We start from the raw sequence: 23518 nt of genomic DNA on the forward strand, positions 1-23518 counted from the left end.
AAACCTTTTTGTTTTAAAGGGCATACATCCCAAAAAGAAACTATGGAAGTCAGCCTTGATATAACAGCTCTCAGTGTTCTTCAGCAACCTGAAAAACTTCAGTGGGAAATTGTTGCAAATGTTCTGGAAGACACAGTCAAAGATCTAGAGGAACTTGGGGCAAATCCCTGTTTGGCCAACTGTAAGAGTGAAAAGATGAAGGAAAAACATCTAGAACAACACAACATTCCCTTTCCTTGTTTATTAGCCGGAGGTCTATTAACATACAAATCACCTGCTACCTCTCCTGTTAGCAGTAACTCTCAGAGATCACTGGATGGCTTAAGTAGGACTCGAGGTGAGAGTGTCTCGGAACAGGGATCAACTGACAATGAATCCTGCACTAATTCAGAACTGAATTCCCCTCTAGTAAGGAGGACTTTGCCTGTATTGCTGCTATACAGCATTAAGGAGTCTGATGAAAAAGCAGGAAAACTCTTTTCACAGATGAACAATATTATGAGTAAAAGTATACATGATGATGGTTTCACAGTTCCACAGATCATTGAAATGGAGCTGGACAGTCAGGAACAGTTGCTGTTACAGGACCCCCCTGTGACTTACATTCAGCAGTTTGCGGACGCTGCAGCCAACCTGACATCTCCGGACTCGGACAAGTGGAGCTCCATGGTTCCCAAGCCTGGGACTTTGGTTCAGTGCCTGCGTCTGCCAAAGTTTGCAGAGGAGGAGAACCTGTGTGTAGATTCAATCACACCTTGTGCAGATGGAGTTCATCTGTTAGTAGGACTGCGGACTTGTCCTGTTGAATCTCTGAGTGCAATAAATCAAGTAGAGGCCTTGAATAATTTAAATAAATTAAACTCGGCACTATGTAATAGAAGGAAGGGGGAACTAGAATCAAGTCTTGCTGTAGTAAATGGCACAAGTATTGATGTGATCCAGCATGAGTCACCAGCAGATGTACCAACTCCTTTAATAATTCAACCTGAACAAAGAAGTGTTAGTGGTGGATACCTAGTGCTTTATAAGATGAATTATGCCACTAGAATAGTTACTCTAGAGGAGGAACCAGTAAAAATCCAGCATATCAAAGACCCCCAAGACACAATTACCTCAATGATTTTGCTCCCACCAGATATACTGGATAATCGAGAGGACGACTGTGAGGAGCCTGTAGAGGAAATACAATTAACTTCTAAAAATGGCAGTGGGAGAGAGAGAAGATCTGAGATCTCTACTCTTGGGCACCTGGTAATAACTACTCAGGGAGGATATGTAAAAATATTAGATCTTTCGAATTTTGAAATTCTGGCCAAAGTGGAGCCGCCTAAAAAAGAGGGCACTGAGGAACCAGATATGTTTGTCTCTGTGATATACTGTTCGGGCACAGACAGATTATGTGCGTGCACCAAAGGTAAGACTTCTCTTTAAATTTTTTTTTAACTTATTGATTTTACTGTATTTGGATTATATTACAGAATTTAGAATCTAAATTTCAAATTCCACTGAATTTACATACAGTTTAGTGATCTAGGAAGCATGGACTCAAGTTAATTCCTCGCCTTAAATGTCTATTTTAATCTCTAGAATGGCAGTAATTCTTGTGTGTCTCTAATTCTTGTAGAGGCACAGATTTCTTAAGTCCAAAACAAATAGAAGTAATTCTTGTATGTAATCATTTCTATGATAGAGAAATCACATTTCAGAAAAATGTCTCCTGCCTGTAATTGATGATATATAAGAGAGCAGAGAAAATAATGCTTTTATAACTTTTTCAAGTGTATCTTCATTCAGGTAGCATGCTGCTGGTTCTGCTTCAGCTTTTTACAATTGGGGTCATATTATCTTAAGTTTTAGAGCCAGACTATCCATGCAGGGTTCTTAAGTCTTTTTTTCCAAATGAGCACAAAGGCATTTTGGGGAAGGGGGCAGGTAGGAGCAAAGTGTAACTCAAGTCCAGGTAACAACTACTTTGTAGAAGTCCCTAAACCACCACACAGCTCCCCGCTTCCTTGTGTCACATTGGAGCCCTGGAAACAGCTCTGGGTGTCATCCAGCTGCATTCCTCCATGCCCCAGTGTTTTATTTAGTTCTCCTGCAGTTGATTGCAGCTCCACTGGAAATGCTTAGGCTCTCAGAAGAGCTAAGCTGATGGGATGGTTCATACATTTCAAATAGATTCCCACCAATATCATGTTGAGCTTCCTCTTTACTGGAAGAATTGAAATTGGTACCTTTTTTTGCTTTTGTGGTGGTGTCACACTAATTATAAACTCCTGCTGTGAGCAGCTGTTAAATCAGATTTACTTGTTATTTCCAACAGATAAAGTCAAGTTTATTGTAAACAGCTCAGCTTTCGTAAAGATTCCATGTTTGTCACTCACCTACCAAGACTTCTAGAAGTGGGCATTTTAGATTTGCTTTTTAAATACAAATGAAAACATTGGAAGTTAGTAACTACTATTTATGTTTGCAGCTTCCCAAGTTTAACATTCCTATTTGCTAAATTGTTCTCTTTTGGTGACTGCTTTTGAAGAAATACCTATTAAACTGTTTCAGCTGTATTTAATAGTGCGCACTTTTTCCCTAGTTAAAATGGAACTCTAACTGAAAGGTTAATTGCCTTTGAAAACTTTTATATCATATCCCTGTCATAATGTTTTTACCTTATACTTAGCTGATCAAACTGCAATCTCATTGAAAAGACCTCCAAACAGAATATTTTTTTTCTACCGATTTCTATTACTATTAATTTCTTTCTTGCATCAAATCTGTTTTGTCTTTCTTGTGTTTTAAGATTCATGGTAAAAGTTAAAGTGCTTATTGTTATTATGCATGGTACTTTTCCATCCAATATTACTGTGTATGGTAATTATATTCTTGTAGCTTTTGGTGTCAATGTAAACTTCTTTGGGGCATGGAGTGTAAGATACGCAGGTCTCTTGAGTTGGAAGCATTTGTTCTCTGTATGTAGGAGTACTTTGCCTAGATAACCACCATCTCTGTTACTGACTGGGAATACTTCCATCCTCTTTGTAATGGATAAGCACATCATTCTGCTTTCCCAGGAAATTTCTCTCAGTATTATAATATACATCTAGTAGTTTATAAATGGCTTTGTTGGATTGCTTTTGTTCCTGCTGCCCTTAAGATGACTGAGATTTTGGGGTATTTTTTCTTCTGTAGCCCAGTATGCTACAGGTATCAAGTCAGCCTGCAAGGTTCCTCTTTTGAATGTAGTACTTTGTTTACTTAAAAAAAAAATCCACTGATTATTCTTATCTTTCATTTATACCCACTACACCTCTATTTGGAACTTCCATTTTCTGCTCGAACATGTACTTTGGAGTTCATTATTTTCATTGCTTAAATGTCTTTAGAGGCTTTCAATTTTTATTCCTTTTTTAACATTTCAGTCACTGTTATATATATATAAATTAAGTCCGCAGCCGTCCTGAATACTTAGGGGCCAATGTCCATTAGAAGTTTTGATTTCTGGATCTGATGCTAGGTATGTCTGAAGCCTCAGAGTCAAAACATTTATGCCAAAATATGACACTTGGTAAAGAATGACTTGAACTGAAATGTTTATAAATAAGGTATAAAAGGCATAAAATTCAGGAACACTGAGAGAAAAAGCAAATCAAGGACCTCAACTATTAATATAACTTTTTAAATCCTTCATCTTATTGTAAGTTTCATTAGCTTAATATATGGAATAGGCTTTGCATAATTTTCCTTGTCTTGAATCATAATCGTCCTTTAAACTTTTGCTTTAAATGGGTAGAATTTCTTTATTGGCGAGGTGGCTGAAGATGAGGGGTTTTGCTGTTATTATTTTTTCTTAAGTGCAGTTTTCTTAGGCTTCTTCACAAATCACTTTGAGGTCTTTGCTCCTCTAGGTTTACTGCCACATGTGGGATGGTGCCTGCAGTCTGACAGCATTAGAAAGATATGCTGAAAGTAGAATAACTGTATTCACTGATATGTTCAACATTATTCCATCTAGAAGGGAGCTTGTAGTTCAAAGACATAAATGAAAATGTTATGTGAAAGTTTTGGAACATACATGCACTGGAAATGCTTGGATGATGTTGGAAAATATTCAGGCATGAGCAGTGTATTCTTTCCTGTTTACTTGTTTGGAATGTCAGAGCAGGAAAAGAGGTATTTTAATGTCTGAAAGTTCTGAATGCAGAATAGCCTTTTCTTCTGTTTCTCCTGCTTGTTGAAGTATTATTTTCATTGGCAGAGCATAAAAAATTTTTCCATAGCTGCCTCTAAGGTATAACTGAAAAAGAAACCTCTGTGTGAATGGGTGCTTCAGATCTGGAGTGGTTTTCTGGAAAGATGTTTTAGGACCTGCGTTTGACGTCATCCATCTTTGTGTGTCACACTTGAGAATGTTACCTCTTGGTGTCAGCTTCAGGTACTTACCTGTTTCTGCAAGGATTACCTGAGCTTGACCTCTGGGGAAAAGTGTGCAAGTATATTCTAGGTTCCAGTTCCATTAGGCAAACATAGGGAACTTCAATGTCTTTGTATTTTGCTTTCTTCTCTTCCCCTTGGCCAAGGTAGACTATATGTAATATCCCTCTTAGCAGTGCTTTGGCTGCTCTCATATGGGGGTTCAGATGTTTTCTCTTGTGTCATTAACATGACAGCCTAAACTCTGCTTTTGTAATATTCTAAATAATAAGTGAGAAAATAAAAAAATTTTTATTCTAGGCAGCAGGTACTGGTTTTGAATAGGTGTATAGCTGTAGGGTGTTCTTTTGCTATTCAAAGTCTATTATCTTTTGTTTAAGAGGGTCAGATATAGTTTCTTATTGCTGGATTGTGCTCACCTGAAATTTTGAGTGTGTTACATTATAACATTTTACAGGTTCTACATTATAACAAGAGGTTTTTAGTCCCTCCCTTTTGTTGGAAAAGGATTTTTTTTACAGCTGGATATTGGTGTGTCCACAGTGAGTTGCCTATGCTGCTATTTCTTACCTACAAGCCTGGCAGAACTGGATGGCACTTGGATACATTTAAGAATTGACTCCCCCAAATCTCGTACCTTTAATTTATAGCAATTTTCTTGCTCTTAAGTTCTAAATACTGTACTAATCACACTCTGTAGCTTTTTTCTCATTTAGTTTAGATATCTTATTTGCTTCTTCCTTGTCATTAGGCTTTGTCTGCCCTGTGTACTGTGTATTTGAAATTCAGGAATCAATTTAGTATTTTCAATTTTCTACCTTTTTCAGCAATGGAGTCTAATAGGATTGGAGAGAGGTCAAGTTTTTTCCACATCAGAATTAGTGTTGGAAGTGATGCAAAGAGCTCATCTTCAAGTCAGGGTGAATTACACTTACCCACTCAGAAACAGAGTACTGTACACCATTTTCAAACACCTTCAACGTGGAGATTTAACAGTCTACTTATGAAATTTCTCTTGCTGCATGCTGTCTTTGATGATGATTTTTTTCACTAGTGTTTAGCCTGTATCATCTTTGTCACTGGGGTGGTATCTGTTGTACTATTCATTATGAATATGGCAAAGAGATTTCTTTAAAAAAGTAGGGAAAGACAGTGTTTATTTAGGTGCTGTCCTTCTCCAACCATTTATTTTCTCAAGCTGAATATCTCAAATCCTTTTAAATTTTATAAAAGTAAAAAAAACCAAAGCAACCTTTACTTTCCCCTTCCAAACGATCTATCAAGTCAGTTGCAGGTTTCTTGATGAGATATGCAAAATGAGGTCCAGTAATCCTACAGATGAATTCCTTAAGCAGCTCTGGAGTCTGTACATACCATGTGTGTGTATATATAGTGGAATGTTTGCACTTTTGAGCAGGAGATTGAATGAGGTTCCTCATCTGACTCACAAGAGCCTCTCCTGCAAAACTGCTGTCTAGCTGATTTTGTTTCATCCTGTAATAGGGCTTTTAATTATTTCTTTCTAGGCATAGTAACTTGAATTTGTCTCTATTCAATTGCATTCTATTGTTTCAAAGTCGAGGCAAAATTTTGTAACTAAAATCTCCAAGAGTGGTGTAAATGGGAGTGTCTCCAAGAGTAGTGTGTTAGTGAGGTTTTGGGATAGCTTTCTTGACATTTTTCAAGTGTTCTGAACTTGCACGTTTAGAGCTAACCAGTGACAAGAGAAGGAGAGGACTATGAATTGGTTAATGCATCGTTCCCTGTGGTATGGCTTTGTTTTCTAATTCTTTTTAACTAATTGGATATTTTCAACTGTGTCACTGTATTGTGATTTGCTAATGACAATGGTGTCACTCTTTCCAAACTCCTTCTATAGTGCAGAAAATCTCACCAGATTGGCTTTGACTGCAGTGACCTTAGTCTCTGGCATGCTGTGTAGCTTGTTCCAGTACTGCTTTCCTGGAACCAGGAACTGTTTTGCCAGAAGGAAGGCTGTGATTTATTTGAATGAATTTATTATTCTTATGTTGTGTTCGTATTGCCCACCAGGTTCTTGAATCCATGCAAATTGCAGGTTTTAAATTAACAATGTTTTGATTGTGTTACCTGTTTTTTGAGGGAAGTATAATGATGCTAGTTTCCAATTTGTCTCTTTTGTGATAACTGAGTAAGTCAGTGTCAGCTTTCATATCTTCTTGGTAGTGCAACAGAAGCATTTATTGCTTCTGTCAAAGTGATGCAAGCGCAGAAACCTTTGGATAAACTGCTACTTGAGATGTTTGCTCCCTGGCTAGAATTAGAAAGCACTGGACGAGTCACTCTTTGAGCCTGGTGCTGCTAACAATAGTAGTAACACCAAAAAGAAATGAAGCATTGACTTTTGCACAGATTTTTTTCACTTGCACTTGACTATTGGAACTATGGTATCATTGAAACAAATAATGAAGCATGCATCCTGAGAAAGTCATCTTTGGATGTTCCATGAGAGGAAATGCCTCCTTTGTGATACAGAGGCAGAACCATCTACAGCATTTTGGAAAAGTGCATAAGGAGAGGCTAATACTGTACAAGTGAAGTTCATGGTAAACTTCTTCACAGAACCTTTTTAAAAATGAGGAAGTGAGATCTCAAGTTTAGCACAGACTTTTTCCTGGCAAAGTGCTGGAATCTTTCAGGGATTCAGGGATTATGACTCTTCTCTTGTATGGAAAAATTGGTAAGGATATTTTTGCTCCTGAGCAGTAAACAAAGTGATAAACAAAGTGAGGTTTGACTTACTACCAAATGAAGCTGTCAAGGTCTGTATTTTCTAATGTGTCTCTAATTCTCTTTGAAGTCTGAGGAAAATTGCTTATTTTTGAGCTGTTTAATTTCAAGGAAACTCATAAGTGTTATTTGCTAGAACTGTTTTTTCCTGCCTCCACTTCTGAGGTCTCCTTGGGATGTACTGTTCTACACCAAGGGTGTGTGGGTTGAGGCTGAGAGAGGGGAGGTACAGGTTTCTTAGTGGATCTCAGTTAGAAAAGACCCACCAAGAAATGGCTTAATGGCTTAATAAAATAGCTGTTTTAAAAAGATAGAATAAAAAGATAAATACAGATAATGAGAAAATCTCCCATCCCTTCAGATCCTGGGAACGCTACTTTTGTACAACATTACCGTGACCTGGGGTGGATTTTCCCACAGCACAATGCATTGATCCTGTCCATAGAGTTGTTCTGACTGTTTTGTTCATTTGAGCTGTTATATTCCTCTTGTTACTCTGTCTTCATTAAAGAGTGAGTTTGTTAAGCCATTTGTTGTCAGGCCTTTCTTAGTAAAATATCAAAAAAACCCCAAACTGTACGAGTTCTCTCTGTTGCTCAGATCTTTTCTCTGTGCCTCACACACTCTGCCTCCCCGTGCCTCTCTATCACTCTCTGTTTCACTCTCTTCACCCCTCACAGTGCCGGACATATATGTTTTATCTTGGAGTTTTATTACATTTTTATTCTCAAGTTTGTTTGTTTTGAATTACCTGGATATTTTGCATAACAGGGTTTGTCATCATGTTAGTCAGATGCTGAAGGTCAGTCTAATAATATTTCAGAAAAATCACATAAGGCCTATGCTTGGATTTGCCTCTGGATTTGAATCCTACTGATTTGACTTTTTGTAACTTCTGAAACTGGTAACAGCTCTTCTCATCCCACCCCCCCCCCAACCTTATGTAAAGTTAAACATTCCTTCTCATTGACTTAGAGCCCAAGTCGAAGGAGAAGCGGCTGAGAGAGCTGGGGTTAATTAGTCTGGAGAAAAGGAGGCTCAGGGATACCCTTATCCTTCTGGACAACCACCTGAGAGAAGAAGATTGTAGTGAGGTGTGGGTTGGCCTCTTCTCTGAAATAACAAGTGGCAGGATGAGAGGAAACGGCCTCAAGTTGCTCCAGGGGAGATTTGATCGTAGGAGAAATGTTTTCACAGAAAGGGTTGCCAAACACTGGAACAGGCTGCTCAGGGCAGTAGTGGAGTCACTATATCTGGAGGTATTTAAAAGATGTGCAGATGTGTCATTCAGAGACCTGGTTTAGTGGTGGACTTGGCAGTGCTGGGTTAATGGCTGGACTTGATGATCTTAGCAGTCTTTGGTTCTATGACGTATCTGTAAATGATACTGATCTATGAGTTGATTTGTGCATATCTGTAGTGGTGAATAATGGGCAACCTCCTTGAATGATTTTAAGCTTCCATCAATACGTTGTGTCCACTGAAAATTTTGGACTTTGCTCTTTTGTCTGTTTACCTGATCAGTGTTTTAATTCTAAGTTTGATGAAATAATGCGGAGAGCTCCTTAGTTAGGAGAATTCAGAGAAATTAGTTTAATTTTCAGTTTTGAGATACTGAATTTAAAAGGGAATTTATGCACTCTGTACAGATGAGGTACTGTAGGCCTTCACTTGACATGATGGAATATTTTCTGTTATAAGCATAATTTGGATTATTGGAAGTGTCATAATGATTATGATTTTTAGTTTCTATTGAGATTTCTTTTGTTAATTGCCTTTTAAAACCCATCTCCCCGAATATTTTTTACCTTTGATACCGTTCGCAACTGCAGTATTTTTGTAGTTCTGTTTTGCATTTGCCCTGAAAAAAAAATAGTAGTAGTAAAGCAAAATAAGTATTCCTGTACAATTTTACTGGTTTCAGGTCCTGCATAAATACTGTCATAATTGCATAGCAGTTCAAGTGCAAGCCTGTCTTGTGAGTTGAATTTAGCTGTATGCCCATCTAAACTTTCTTCTTTTGTTGTCTCTGATGATTTTAGGTGGAGAACTTCATTTCCTTCAGATTGGAGGGACCTGCGATGACATAGATGAAGCTGATATACTTGTAGATGGATCCCTTTCCAAAAGTGTAGAACAGTCATCAGAAGGCACCAAGCCCTTATCTAACCCTTCTAGTCCAGGCATTACAGGTAAATTGCACACATGTACATGTATCATGAGTAAAAATACTTTTGTCATTTTTGAAAGTTGCATATGAACATGATTTTCAGTTATTTAATAGCCTGCTGCTTTATAATTTTTTTGCTGCCTAAAGTTTGAGTTCTGTAATTGCTATATGTCTGTCACTGGGTGTGTACAAGCATAACAGTTCCTGATTTAAAAAAAACCCAAACAAACCACTTTGACTTTCTTCAGTCTCTACGTGTGATTTTAAGTGTGGCAGACTGTATTTGTCTGACCCCGATTTTATTCCACAGGAGTCAGTCAAAAGAAGGAAAAAATGTTTTTTATCTTAAGTTTATTTGTAAGCAACATTACAGCGGTTGCTTTGAGGACTGAATTTCTCCTGCTCCTCCTCTTTTTCACCAGAGAAGCCATTGTTGAAGTTTGAAAATCACGAGAAAATAAACTGTTTTACATATGTGAGGGGAAGAAAGTCTATGGCTTTCTTCACCTTTCTTTTGCTAAATAAAGCAAAAAAGAATATGGATGTCAAGGACATAGATGTGTTTCAATGGATGCATTCCCTGTATAGTAGGTTATCAGCAAATTTAAGTGACTTCCAAGCAAATGGTAACTCTTGACAGTCCTGATGAGTCAAGTAGATGATAATTACTGTTTAAATTCTGCCAGTACTATAAAGGGGAATTATTTTCCTTTTTTCATCTCATTCCCATCCAGCCTTCAGTATAGGCTTGAATATGACTTACTGGAATAAGAAATTGATTTATTTATGTATAGACTTCAAAGTAGCTGTATCTTCAGATTGTCCACAAGCTGCAGGTCCTCCTGTAAGTAGTCATATAATTCAGACGTTGTGGTATTACTTTATGTTGTTCTGTAGCAGTTTCCAGAGAGTTGTTAGATACAAAGTAATGATCAGATAAACTGAGTACTGTTTTTCTGTGGCATCAAGCTGAGCCACTAAAAGCTCTGAGAGAAGCTTAGTGGTCGTAAGGAACCAGTGCTGAAATGAGGGGTCTGAGTGGGAATTGTTGAAACTAAATGGTGGTTACAGAACTCTTCGTCTGAACTATCCAGGTTAAGGATACTAAAGTCAGTAATACGGGACTCTTAGCATATATGAGAATGATTGTTAGGACTGTGCAAACATCTTCAGTAATGGATCGTGATCAGCCTTTGCCCTCAGCATTTATAATATCAGTGTTGCTTCTCTTTTGGTCTTATGTATTAAACAACAGAAAAAACCATTTTCTTCCCCTTCTGTCTTAGCATGTTTTTTAGACAGAGACACAGCTCAAGAGAAAGGTTTCTGTTTGGGGAAATGAACTCCTACAACAAGCAGAACCTTTTGCTCATATATATTATTACTTTATATTGTAGGCTTTACGTGTTTATTTTTCTGCACTGTTTGCATTCTAGAATGCATTTCTTGAATGTAATTTTCTAGCCTCAGTTTGTGACTTGGATGCATTTTAAATTTTATGGCTTTAACAGAAAATAAGTTAATCTTATAGCAATCTTAGATTACTGTTTCCTTTTAAGGAGCAGAGGGGTTTTTGTGGTGAAGTAATCTAAAATAATGCTTCTTTTCAAAGTGAATTAAAAAAGAATATTAGTCTTCCTGACTGGTTTAAAACCTGTTTTCAAGTTTGCTGTTAGAACTTCGTCTTGTTATAACACTCTGTTAGAATAAATTTAAAGTCTTGTAATTTTTAAAAGAAGCCAAGTATACCTGACAGCAGTGGAAAGTTAAATCCTTCATTTTTCAGTTTTAGGGGTTGATTACATGTATGTGGTTGCTCTGAATACTTTGAATTTGGCTTTGTTTCCGTTGGAGGAGGAAGGAGAATGAAGCAGAAAAATCCAGTCTGATCAAAGATAGGCTTGTTGTTCAGTTTGAGCAATGATCTCACTTCTCATTGCAGTGTCATCCAGCTAATGAGGTTCACATTTGGCAGTTAAAAAAGTGGAGGTCTTTGCTGTATTACTGAAATTCAATTTCTAAAGCATTTCTAATTTCTTTGGCATTTTCCTGCCTCCTAGACTGAAAAGTAGAAATTATTACCGTTTCAATGAGAGTGAATTTATTACCTGTCCAAGTATCTCACCTCAAGCTCAACCTGGATTGCTTTTCAAGATGCTCTCTAGGTTCAGGCTTCACAGGGAGGGTGGTATTTGTGTTTGTGTATTATAATCTCCCCACCCTGGGTGGTGACAGTAGTAGTCAGGTAACAAACTTTCTCCTTTTAAAAACCATGATTTCTTTACAAGTAAAGGCTTTTCCTTCAAAATGCATTTTTAAGAGAAAATGCTCAAAATACTAGAAAATATACATTGTGGATATCTTATTTTCCCTCAGGTTTGGTTGGTTGGGGTTTTTTGTTTGGATAGTTGGGTTTTGTTTGGGGTTTTTTGCTTTGGTTTAGGTTTTTTTATTTGGTTGGTTTTGGTTTGGTTTGGGTTTTTTTGATTGGTTTGGGGTTTTGTATGTCTAAGGAAATCTGATTATTTTTGGTTTCTTTGTGGTTCATTTAGGTATTTGGCTTCCTGGGATATTTTAGTTTTCAATACTTCAATTAATATCCTTGTTTCCTTGGTACAAGGCCTAAATATAAAGACAAGAAGACAAAATAATTGTCTCGGCTCAGTGTCTTTTAAGAGCTTTACATAAAGCATGTTTGTTTTTCACTTACCCCTCTTTTAAACTGAGTTGGGAACCTCCACAGCATTGTAGCAATCCATCCTAAAACAGATCTCTATTGATAATCAGGGGCCAAAGTAATGTTTTAAGCAGTGATAAAAATGCATAGTAATTCTGTGTGTCTTGTTTTTGTGACATATAAAACTTCTTTTTATCTGAGTCAATAGGGATATTAAAAAAATGTTTAATCAGCTTTGCATCTTCAAAGTATAATTACTAATTAATATAATTACTAATTACTGGCTAATTACTTATTCCTGATGCCTCTGTTGAATACCAGACAGTATGCTCAGACATCTCAGTACTTAGAAAATTTATTCCAAGTGAACTGCCTTCAAAGGATACTGGCTTCAAGGCTGGGATGTTTGGTTGCTTGTGGTTGGGATTTTTTGTGGTTGGTTTTTGTTGTTGTTTGTTTAGGGTGCTGCTTTTTTGGGGGGAGGGAGTTTTTTATTATTCTTTTCTTAACTAAAAAAACCTCCATATGACTTACAGTTCATTTTGCTTATAGCAGTTCTGATATATTTCAAACTTTTTAAAAGGATGTTGTAGAAAAAATACCTATGTAGTGATGAATGCATGTGCTGTAATTACTCAGGAGTTGATCTTTTGGTGGACCAGCCGTTCTCCCTTGAAACACTGACGTCCCTGGTGGAACTGACCCGTTTTGAAACCTTGACACCACGGTTTTCAGCCACTGTCCCTCCCTGTTGGGTGGAAGTCCAGCAGGAGCAGCAGCAAAGGCGGCACCCTCAGCATCTGCACCAGCAGCACCACGGGGATGCAGCTCAGCACACTCGGACTTGGAAGCTGCAGACGGACAGGTACGTAGGGCAGCAGCGCACAAGGAATCGTGTGCATTGCTTAACTAGTTTGTGTAGCTGTACAACCACAGATCTCATGCAATTTAATTGTTTTCAACTAGTGTGCAAGTTTAAGAGCATGTGTTTTCAAAGATGATAATCCTCATTTGGTAGTTTGCATTATAGGTGTTTGTGAGATTGCCAGAGGCATTTTAGTGGACCTTGAAACAAATTGAAAAGTCAGGTTTTGAATTTTATTTGCCAAATGTGGTTATTACATTACATAATTAGACAAGCACATTTTCCAGAATTAGAGATATTCTTGATAGTTTCTATAAAAGTCTGATTCACCCTTCTTAGGTATACACACATTTTGAGCACATTATTTAATCCAAAAATGCAAACTGTGGGTGCCAGTGTGACTAATTAATTGTCTTAAATGAAATGGTGTTGTAATTTACTTCAAAATATGAAGGTAGAATCTGGATTTATGTCTATTCAAGTTAAATCTTTATATAGGAGACATTTAAGCCACTCCAGAGCCCTAGTAGTACTAAAGTTTAGGCAGTATTTTCATTGAAATGAAGTTCACCAGCATGCTGTGTGTAGCAATACTTAGTTTTTTACACATGACATGAGAACTTGGAATTCCTCTGGGCTCCTAAATACAAGTACAGCAGTGTTGCAGTCTCCTTGAAGAATTGCTTAAAACCTACATGAAGTAGCTTTGTGCAGCTTTTTGTGAAAAATGCTTGGAGAAACAAAATGTAAATAGAAGTTTCTTTGGTTTATTAAGGGATGTGAATAAAGACACTACAGGATCTTTTGGGTCAGACTGCTACACATCTGTTCCACTGATGTGTAACATTTGGATTGTCATGTAGACGCAGAATAGCCATAGATTGAAAACAAGGAAATGGCCAGAGGGTCCTAGGGGAGCTAGAGGTCATGTGTGGGGCAAAAAAAGCATGTCCTATAAACAACTGAAAGATAGCAAGTGATAATGAAGCATTCCAGGTGGGAAAACACATAATAGATGCGGGCATCTCCTGGACTGACACATAACAGGAGCTGAACTAAATAAATGTTCATAAGCTATGGTTAAAAACTTGCAATGTATTATAGGCTTTAAAACCTTTATTTATCTTGTGGTTTTGCTTTGTGTAAGTCAAATATTCTGTATGTAGCAAGGGGAAGGGAGGTGGTTCCTTGCAAAATAACTTCCAGTTGATTATCCAGGTGTGTTCAGCAACAGTTGAAAAGTAAAGAGCTATCAATATGAAGTTATAAGGAAACAAGCAGTGAAGGTAATAGCAGTTAATTGTAAGGGGATAAGTGGAAAATTAGCTTATGAATATAGTTTCATTAGAGGAAAAGAAGTATGCCTGCTGCTAAGTAAAACACGGTTGTAAAGGGGAAAAGTTAAAAGTTTTGGTTTAGTACTGGAAATCTTTGACAGCTGCTATGTGACTCATGATGAAAATTATTAAATTGCAGTCCCTTTGTTCTTAGGGTAGAATCTTAAGATTGAAAGCCATGTTAGCTCTTAATTAAAAGTTATCTGGGAAGAAACTTTTTGATTTCTGGATTATTTTTTGGTCGTTACTCTGAGGTTCCTTTTATCTTCTTTTTGAGTGCCTCACACTGATACCTATCACCATGTGGGACTACAGTGTTAGATGGATGAGTAATGCAATTTGATATGGTAATTCTTTTGTTTCTCAAATAGAAAGAGATAATCCTGTAACTGTATTTTAGAAAATGGCATTATATTGCAATCCTAGTTTGTTATTTTAAAAAGACTGTTCAACAAAGAAAACAGAAAAGCAGAGTCTGGTTTCCCTTGTGAATTATCTAAATATCAGTATTGTACCCTCAGCAATAATTTAACTGAAATGTTAAATGAGGTTAATTCTTTTAAAAGAAAGATACATGAATTCCTAATATGCATGGATAAAGCAGTGACATCTGAGTTTCCTGGCTTTTTCTCAAATTTATGTGGCATGTATTCATCTTATGGAGACATATTTTAAAATATATGAAAGAAGGAAGAGCTAGATACTAATGTTCTTTCCAGTGTTTAACCTCTGGAAATGTCTTTGCAGTTCAAAGTTCAGTTGCATTGGAAGATCAGATGGTGAGATGTTCTAGAGAAGGAATGAATAAGTGTGTTGAAAAATATCTTGTTGTTGAGAATGACGCTATATTGGCATTTGGAACACAGTATGGATTGTATGTTCTTCTTTAAAGAGATGCTATAGATTTAGGTGGGTTTCAAAGGTAGAAGAGTTCCTAAAAGACTTTGCATTAGATTATCAGAGAAAAGTGATATTTAGGATAGATATGCTGAGATACTGAGAAAATAATAAGGAAGTAATTTGTTTGCTACTTTGGAACTTTACACATGAATAAAGGATGTACTTAAACAAACCTATGAGATACTAAAAAAAAAAAATCTTGAAAGGGAAGTCTTAACTAATCAGAGAACTAGATTGTGAAGTTTATTGTCAGAGGTATAAGAAAATCTCTTTACTGCTGGGTTAATATGAGACCTTAATGGAGATTGTTTATTCCATCCATACCTATTCAGCATCTGCTGCTCAATTCTGTCAAAAATAGATTTCTGGGGTAGACAAGTAACAATTGTAATTCGCTATGGCTGTGTGCATTGTGTGCAACACACAGACTGTAAAAGACTGCTGCAGACAAAGTGGTTTATTATTCATTTCTGGGTTTGTACCAGATCTTTAACTAAAACTGGATGAGCAGAATATTACTTTGTCTTTCAGAAGTCTGGCTCCTTTGAGTGTCTTATTTAGTCCATGCTTTGCATGACATGAAATACCACCCCCAGACTTTTCTCTGTTTGGCACTGGATTATGTGTACTCCAAGCTAGAGGAAAGGCATGAGTGATTCTAAGTATTTAGTATTACAGTTGCTAACAGAGGTTTAGGGGTTTTTTTTCCCCAGAGCAATGGGATACATTTTCATTATATTTTATTTGTTTGTGTTCTTTGTGCAGTTAGCTGAAAATTCTTCACTGTTACTTCTTGAATCATAACCACAAATTCTCTTCTGTCCATCTTTCACTTCTGTCCATCGTTCCTCCCCAAATCTCTGCTTTTCTGTGTTGCTTGCTCTGGAAAGCTGGCATGCCATTTCATTACTTGTACCTGAAATCTCTTTTAAGTCTATTACATGTGCCTGAAGGAGATCTGGCCTTCAGGGATATTACTGTAAAGAAATAAATACATTTGCACCATTCCTTAATCTATTTTAAAATGGTTTTCTGCACAATACTCAGTGTGTAGCATGCTATTGGAGTTAAAATATTTATTTGTGAATTAGGTGTTAGAAAGATGTTTCAAAAATATTTATAGCAGCATACTCAGTTTCTTAGTGTTCTCAGTTATACAACTAAATAAGTATATCAAAGTAACATTTAAAAAAATATTTACTGCCAAATGAAGGAGATCAAGAAGTTCAATTACTTAAAAAAATGTGTACAAGCAGAACAGTTGACACATTATTAGTTTTATTTTCATTGCTCTTTGGTTTGAATAATTTTTTGCAAACCCTAGTGTATCAAACTATGGAATGGATCATTGAGGGGTACTTGTCTCAAGTTTACACTTTCAGTGTAAAACCAAACTTGTCTTCAAAACTAAAATGTGGCTTACTAAAAGGAAGCTGCACCCTTTTGCCCAGCACAGGCTTCTGAACGTGCATCTGGTAAGAAGCATGTTTCATCCTGTATGAATTATCAAACGTGCTTTAAAAGTAATTTCAAAATAGTATTTTGAGTCTCCTGTATGTTGATTTTGTACCACTTTCTCAAACACTTATGCAACACATTGTTAAGTGTTAAACAATGGATAAGGGCAACTTAAGGGAGATTACAAGGTAGGTACTTCCAATCATGCTTTTGTACACTTCACTAATCGATCCTCTTTTAGTGTTGTGTTTGCTTTTTTATTCTCATACCTTTTTTTAATGGAAACAAGTAGCTGGTATTTATAGTAATAAAAAAACCATACTGTGATGAAGGTAATAGGGAATCTTTCCACTGCTGCTTTTATCTGAACACTGTTTCTCCCTGCCATATCAGTTGGCTTTTTAACGTCTTCACAAAATTAATATGGTTATCTTGAAAGCTTGAAAGCTTTAAAGTTTGAAAGACTTCTACTTCAGAAATCCATGCAGATGTCAACTAAGACAAAATAAGTTTTTCTTCTTGTTAAAGACAGTGTGCATAGATGCAGAATGGACTGTGTGATGCTGCCTGCATGATCTGAATTTTCTCCTGACACTGGGTCATTGTCTTATTTTATTTCCTGACAGCAACAGCTGGGATGAGCATGTCTTTGAACTGGTTTTACCAAAAGCTTGTATGGTTGGACATGTGGACTTCAAATTTGTTTTGAATTCAAACATCACAAACATCCCTCAGATTCAAGTGACTTTACTGAAAAATAAAGCTCCAGGCTTAGGAAAAGTCAATGGTAAGAAAAAAACTTAAGATATCTTTCAGAACATTATTTCTTTTCTCAAACTCTGTGATATATATCAGAAAAATTGCTTGTAATTGTGTAAGAATTTCACTTTTACTGCTTTATTCTGTTTCTTAGTATCATGGGCTCTTTTCACTTATCATGCTTGAGTGTAAATTGTGGAGGCAAACTGGGTAAACAGTTCCAAAATCTTGACATTTACACAAGTGAAAGTACATAGCTCAGAAAGACTGAACTCAATTATAATTCTGTACTGCATGAATCCTACAGTCATTAAAAATAAGTTGTCAATTGTAAATCATCTTAGAGATTGATTAAACAAATGGTGCTCTTTTAGTTCTTGACATAGTAAAAAAAAATTATAATAAATTATTCTAAGTCACAGAAGGAAATTATTTGCCAGTGAGAAAATAGCAAGGCTTTTCTTGATGGCAGTAAGAAAATCCCTGGCTTCCTTGGGAATTCTCTCATCATTTGGCTCATTAACTAAACTATGTGAAAGCTGCAGTATAATTTCACCTTTTGTTCCTTGCCGCTTTGACTGAGTAGACCAAAGTTAGGAATGCTCTTGCCTTGCAAGACTCCTAACTGGACTCTGCATCTTACTAGCTCTCAGGGAACCTGTGAGGGGGTAGCATAAATTGAAAAGTCATTTCTTTGATATGGAAGTGCCTCTATTGGGATTTTCCTGTGGTGAGAGTGTTCGTTTCATATCCTGCTGCCTTGTCTGCTGGGAGTGGAAGGTATTACATGCAGCACCTCCTTTTATTGAGGCATTAATTGGTTATCTTTAACTGGCCACTTCTATTTCAAAAGCTTCTGGGAATCGACTATTTCAGAGAAATCTTGCTGTCAGATATTAAATTGGTTGCTGGATATAAAATGTGTTGAGGAGAACAGCAAGCATGATCATAAAAGCCCTTTTCCCTCCTGCTTTTCCTATTTTTTCTTAATTGCTAAGTAAGACCATCCCACTTACACAGGAGTAACAGCTGTAAATTTCAAAAAAGAATATAGGCATTTTAAACATCATTGCCATGCTTTCATAAAACTTCACTCTGTAGCATCCCCCAGTGTTTAACAGCAAAAGTCATGTGCTGGAGATGCTCCTTTAAATAATGTAAACTGGTTGTTACCCAAGAACAAAATATGCTAGCATATTAATATTCTTTGAGAAAAGCCTGGTTTTTTAGGAATCAAGATGGTTTAGATTTAACAGAAGTGCTAGCTGTGACTGCAGGACAGCAGTCAACAGGTGTTCTTTCAGTTTCTTCATTTTTTTTAATACTTGATGTAAAACCTTAATTTTAACATGTAGGAGAAATATGTTCTATCAAAAAAAAGAAAAAAACAAAAAACCAGAACAGATTGTCCATGTTTCTCTCCTGAATGGAACCTGCTTTGTTTTCAGCATCATTTCAGTCCATTTGCAGATCTGGATGTCAGAATTAATCTGAAAATCTTCACCTATTGAACAAAACAATAGAAGAAAAGTTAAACTCTTTTCCTTAATGCTTCAATTTCAAACACTTCTGAGCAAACAGTTCCATGAGTTGGTAATTCCTTGGAGACATTTGATTTAGGTATGAGCTAGATTGCCAGAGCTCTCAGTGAAAGCTTTTCAGCACAGCATACTGAGCAGAAGACATGACAGAGCTCTTCCTGAAAATGACATTTCACTTCCTTACATGCAATATACTGGAATTTGCTTTTTTCTGTTACAGACAGGGTAGAGTAAGCATCGAATAGGGGATCAGGCAGTATGGAAGGACTGGGGAATGGGAGAGCACCTGCAAGGCAGCCTCGACAAAGTTTTTTCTTTTTTACTCAGTAGGATTGGAGATCCACAACTAACCATCTTTTCCAAGTGTAGCTGCATTGCAGTTATTTCCTTCTCTTTTTCAATTTCTTGAGTTTTGGAAAAGGACTTTAGTGACATTTGCCTTTTCTTTATGCACTATTGAATAAAATAATAGGACACTAATGATTTCATTATAAGGGAAGACAAAGCTAGATAATTTATATCTGTGATAGATCTTAACCAAAATGTCCCAATCCTAGGGAGATGTAGTATTCAAGATAGTTTGATGGCTCTTGGAAATGTATAAAAACCTCAGACTGGAATTCAATTAACTTCCCTCCCTCCTTTCTCTCCTTCCATGGGGTGAGAAAGGAACTGAAATTTTAAGATAATGAGATGTAAGGAAGATGTGTAGGGCAGAGTTTATTCAGTCATTATTTTGTATGACAGGAGCCCTGGAAACAGTTAAATATGTAGTGTGTAGTAATGGGAAGGCCAGAGGCATAATTCTTCCGGTTGGGAACTAATGGTTTTTTGGTCTGGCAGTTAATTCACTGTATATGCTTCTTGTTAATTTGCTGGCATGTCCTCTTCATCTATAATTCATGTGATCCATTTAATTGGAAAAAGAACTGTATTTAAGTATTACCAAAATAATGTTTGATGTTCAGCAGGAGCAATCCAGTTATTTTAACTTCAAATTATCAAACTTTAAGTACTGGAATTTAATTGCTTAGAAGTAATCTGTAGTTGATTATTAGGGGAAAAGAATTTGGGCAGTGTTAAAGCAAAACAGGCTCATTACAGGTCATGCGGAAATACTATTTTTTAACTATTTGCTGCAGCTTCAATCCATATGAAAAATATGTCTTTGTGTATTTGTGGGTTTATATTAGAAATATTGCTGTGGGCAGAAAGCTGATAATTTTGCTATGCAAACTACCACTTTTGTTTTTACTGAGCCTTGAACAGTGTTTGAAATCATGCTAATATTTTTATTTCCAGAAGCAGCAGTAGATAGACAGATCACATTTCCTTTATCTCCAGCTCATAACATTGAAGTGGAGAGAAATGGAAAACCAGGACTGGTAGAATTCAATGAGGAAATGCAGTATATGGATGTAGAGGAACCACAATGTAAGTTTTATTGATCTTGTTATACTTAAATTAAAATAGGAGCTTGCTTTTTTCTTCTTTCAATGATAAATTTGAATTCCCCTGCAAAAATTTCTCAGACATTAAGATAGACTGATTTTTCATCTGTATTTGAAGTTATTTCTCTCACTGCACTGTTTGCTGTATGAGTTGAAAGTTTAACAGAAACACAACAAAAATGTGCAAAACTACTAGAGAGGTTTGGTGCTTACAAGCAGATTAATATTTATTTGAATTTAGAAATCAAGTAGATTGATAGGACGCCTTTCTAAGTGAAGTTGCTAGCCTGTTTCAGCAGTATTTTACTTTGTTTCTTTGACTAGTTTTAATATAATTTTTCTTTGCATACCTGGGTTTTGTAGAGATTGCTGCAGTTAACCAAGAAAGCAAGGAGCAGAACATAAAGAATTCATAACTAGGCCACATCACATGGACTGTGCCTGTCTTTATAACTTCTCTTGTTAACTAGCACTCTTCCACAAAATGTCTTAGACTGTGAAAGGCAGTGAGTGGGTCTGAGTGAGGAGAGCTGCAGACTAAAATTTGACAGTTGGAGTGATTCAGTTCTAGAGCTATGGTTCTTTTGCTTGGTCCTTTCAACAGTCTTACTTCACAGCTTATCTAGAGCATGACTGTAAAGGTCCTTTCCAACCCAAACCATTCTATGACTCCAAGACAGGAGGGGTTACAAAGGATCAGGGGAAGGATCAAATGGGTGATAAAGGAGGTGTTTCATGCTGAGAAAGGAGCTGCAGATGAGTAAATGATAATTTCAGTAATTTGTATATCCCATAGAAGAAACAAAACTGTCTTTGTTTTAAATTTATTTTTAATTTTGTTCTGTTTTAAACAGTATTATCCTGCTTCAGTAATGACCCAGTAAGGGTGTGACTCATATATATTGGTTCTTTATTTCATCAGCTGTGTATTTTGTGGCTTTTGTAAGCCAGTCAACATATATGTTATCCATATAATGCAACTGAAAATGGTTTTAAAAATGCTGTTTACCTCAATTGATTTCACTGGAAAATATCTAAAAGTGAACTTCAAGCCATTTTTTATGTTGAGTTACATGTATTTAGTGGTCAGAGTTTGACATGGTGTATTTTTAATCCATGCAAATGATCAGATTTTGTGACTTACTTACGGCTAATTCAGATCCATATTGCTCATGTTTTTGTAAGGTCTTAGATTGTGTCCATTTCTGGAGGAACACAAGGAAGATATACTTTGTGGTCCAGTATGGCTGGCTACTGGACTTGATCTATCAGGACATGCTGGAATGTTGACACTAACAAGTCCAAAGCTTGTTAAAGGTAAACCCGTTTATTATGCTATTTGCATGAAGTGTGTGTGACTGAAGTGCATCTCATACTTCTGTAGCTAGACATAGGTTTGTTATTTATTTTTACATTGACAAATTTTGCTGTGTAACACCATAGTGAGTTGCTCTTCAAACTGATGATCAAGTACTGTAATTTATGTGGTTGATCTGTTCTGTTTACAACTTGCAGTCTGTTTAAACTGTGCAAATTCTTCCCCCTCCCTTGTTGTTCTCCACTTTTAGGCATGGCTGGTGGCAAGTATCGTTCATTTTTAATTCATGTTAAAGCAGTGAATGACAGAGGAACAGAAGAAATCTGCAACGGTGGCATTAGACCAGTGGTTAGAATACCTCCTCTAAAACCTCAAACGAACAAGGGCCATTCTCTTGCTTCATTGTTGGCAAAAGTTGCAGCAGGCAAGGTAATAAATAGCCAAGGAAGATTCATGTGTTAGTTGTAGACTTGGTATGATTCCTGTCATCTGAAAACGAAACAGCTGTTAGCAGAATTAAGTTCCATTAAAAGACTACCTTCTAAAGAGGTGACACTGTGTTGACACCTTCAAGAATTAGAGTTCAACATTTCTAAATTGTTTCTTTTGTGCAAATTTAATGGAAAAAGTCTGTTCTGCCACTTTCACATTCTGAACACTTGTTTTTGAAACTTTTGTTTCCTTGAGTATTTTCAGTAGTTGATAGGCCTTATCCTTCTATGAAGATGTGTGTGTGTGTATTTTACTCTTGATCATTGTAGTTGTAAGATGGGATGATATGATGTACATCTTGTGGATATTATTAGAATAGTTAGAGCATAATAGATTACAGAACATGAATAATTTATTGTTCTATATTATAGAATTTAGTGAATAAAAATAGTTAATTTTAGTACAATGCTCAAACTGAGAGATTTTAGTGAACTGCTTGCATTTCACTGAACAATGTATAAGAATAAATCAGAACCAATGTGATTTATGAATGTTATTTTTTCTGAAAACATAAGGAAAAGCCGTCTAGCAAAATTGAAGCCACTACTACTTCAAGAAAATCAGATAATCTGCGAGGCTGCGACTTACTTCAAGAAGTCTCTGTAACAATTCGAAGATTTAAAAAAACTTCAATTTCAAAGGAAAGGTTTGTAGTTGTTTTTTAAATCTGAAGGAATATTAGCTTTAGTTACACTTCTTATAAAAAGCTTAGTTCTCAAAATAGCTCAGGTCAAGATACTGTTTCAAGTTGTCATTTCATAAGCTTATTTTATATGGAAAATCATGTAAATTGCAAGTTAGAGGGCACTATGCTGTGAAAGTTGTGGTAGAATAACACCATGCATGAAATTATATGTCGAGTGGGGTTTTTTGCCTGACTTCAAAAGGCAAATGTAAATAAGTTTTCTTGGTAAAACAGATACATTTTTTAAAGGAAGTATCTTCCCTTTCTTTCCTCATTGCCTTGTTTCTTACAGCGGAAATTAGATTATTTGTCAAAAAAGTTTAGAATCAAATTTAGCTAACAAAGAAGTGGTTGAAGTCTCTAGTTTGGTGCTGCAGACCTAGACGCAAGTAATAGAGTATTTAAAGTGTATTATCATCTGCCACCCTGCAGTGATGGCACTGACTGTAATAGACATAAAAGAGGTTATCGAGGCTGCAAAGAGGTATGTGCAAAGTTGATAAGAGTGATGTAGATGGTGAAAGTTTGTTTAGGTTTAGAAGTTGCTAGACAAGTTAATAGGGGTGAAAAAACTTCATAGAAGCTTACAAGATATATCATAATGTAGGAAGTTCTGTGAGCAGAAAATAGGACACTTGGGAATGTGTGCACTGGAAGTACTGTATATG

The 23518-nt window shown here is 36.4% G+C and overlaps 1 protein-coding gene across 7 annotated transcripts in view; it reads left to right on the forward strand.

Moving 5' to 3' along the window:
* The window catches only part of BIRC6 (baculoviral IAP repeat containing 6), a 173613-nt gene that overhangs the window by 26269 nt on the left and 123826 nt on the right, over positions 1-23518 (forward strand). For 6 of the 7 annotated variants that reach the window (XM_082302472.1, XM_082302475.1, XM_082302476.1 and 3 more), the window contains exons 10-17: positions 20-1414; positions 9240-9389; positions 12684-12909; positions 17231-17391; positions 20207-20338; positions 21541-21672; positions 21924-22102; positions 22681-22811. In XM_082302472.1, the coding sequence (XP_082158598.1) occupies positions 20-1414; positions 9240-9389; positions 12684-12909; positions 17231-17391; positions 20207-20338; positions 21541-21672; positions 21924-22102; positions 22681-22811 (2506 nt within the window). The remainder of the gene's footprint in view (positions 1-19; positions 1415-9239; positions 9390-12683; positions 12910-17230; positions 17392-20206; positions 20339-21540; positions 21673-21923; positions 22103-22680; positions 22812-23518) is intronic. The other variant, XM_082302473.1, reaches the window with a different exon arrangement.

The sequence above is a fragment of the Coloeus monedula genome, assembly GCF_965178545.1.
Source record: "Coloeus monedula genome assembly, chromosome: 2".
NCBI lineage: Eukaryota > Metazoa > Chordata > Aves > Passeriformes > Corvidae > Coloeus > Coloeus monedula.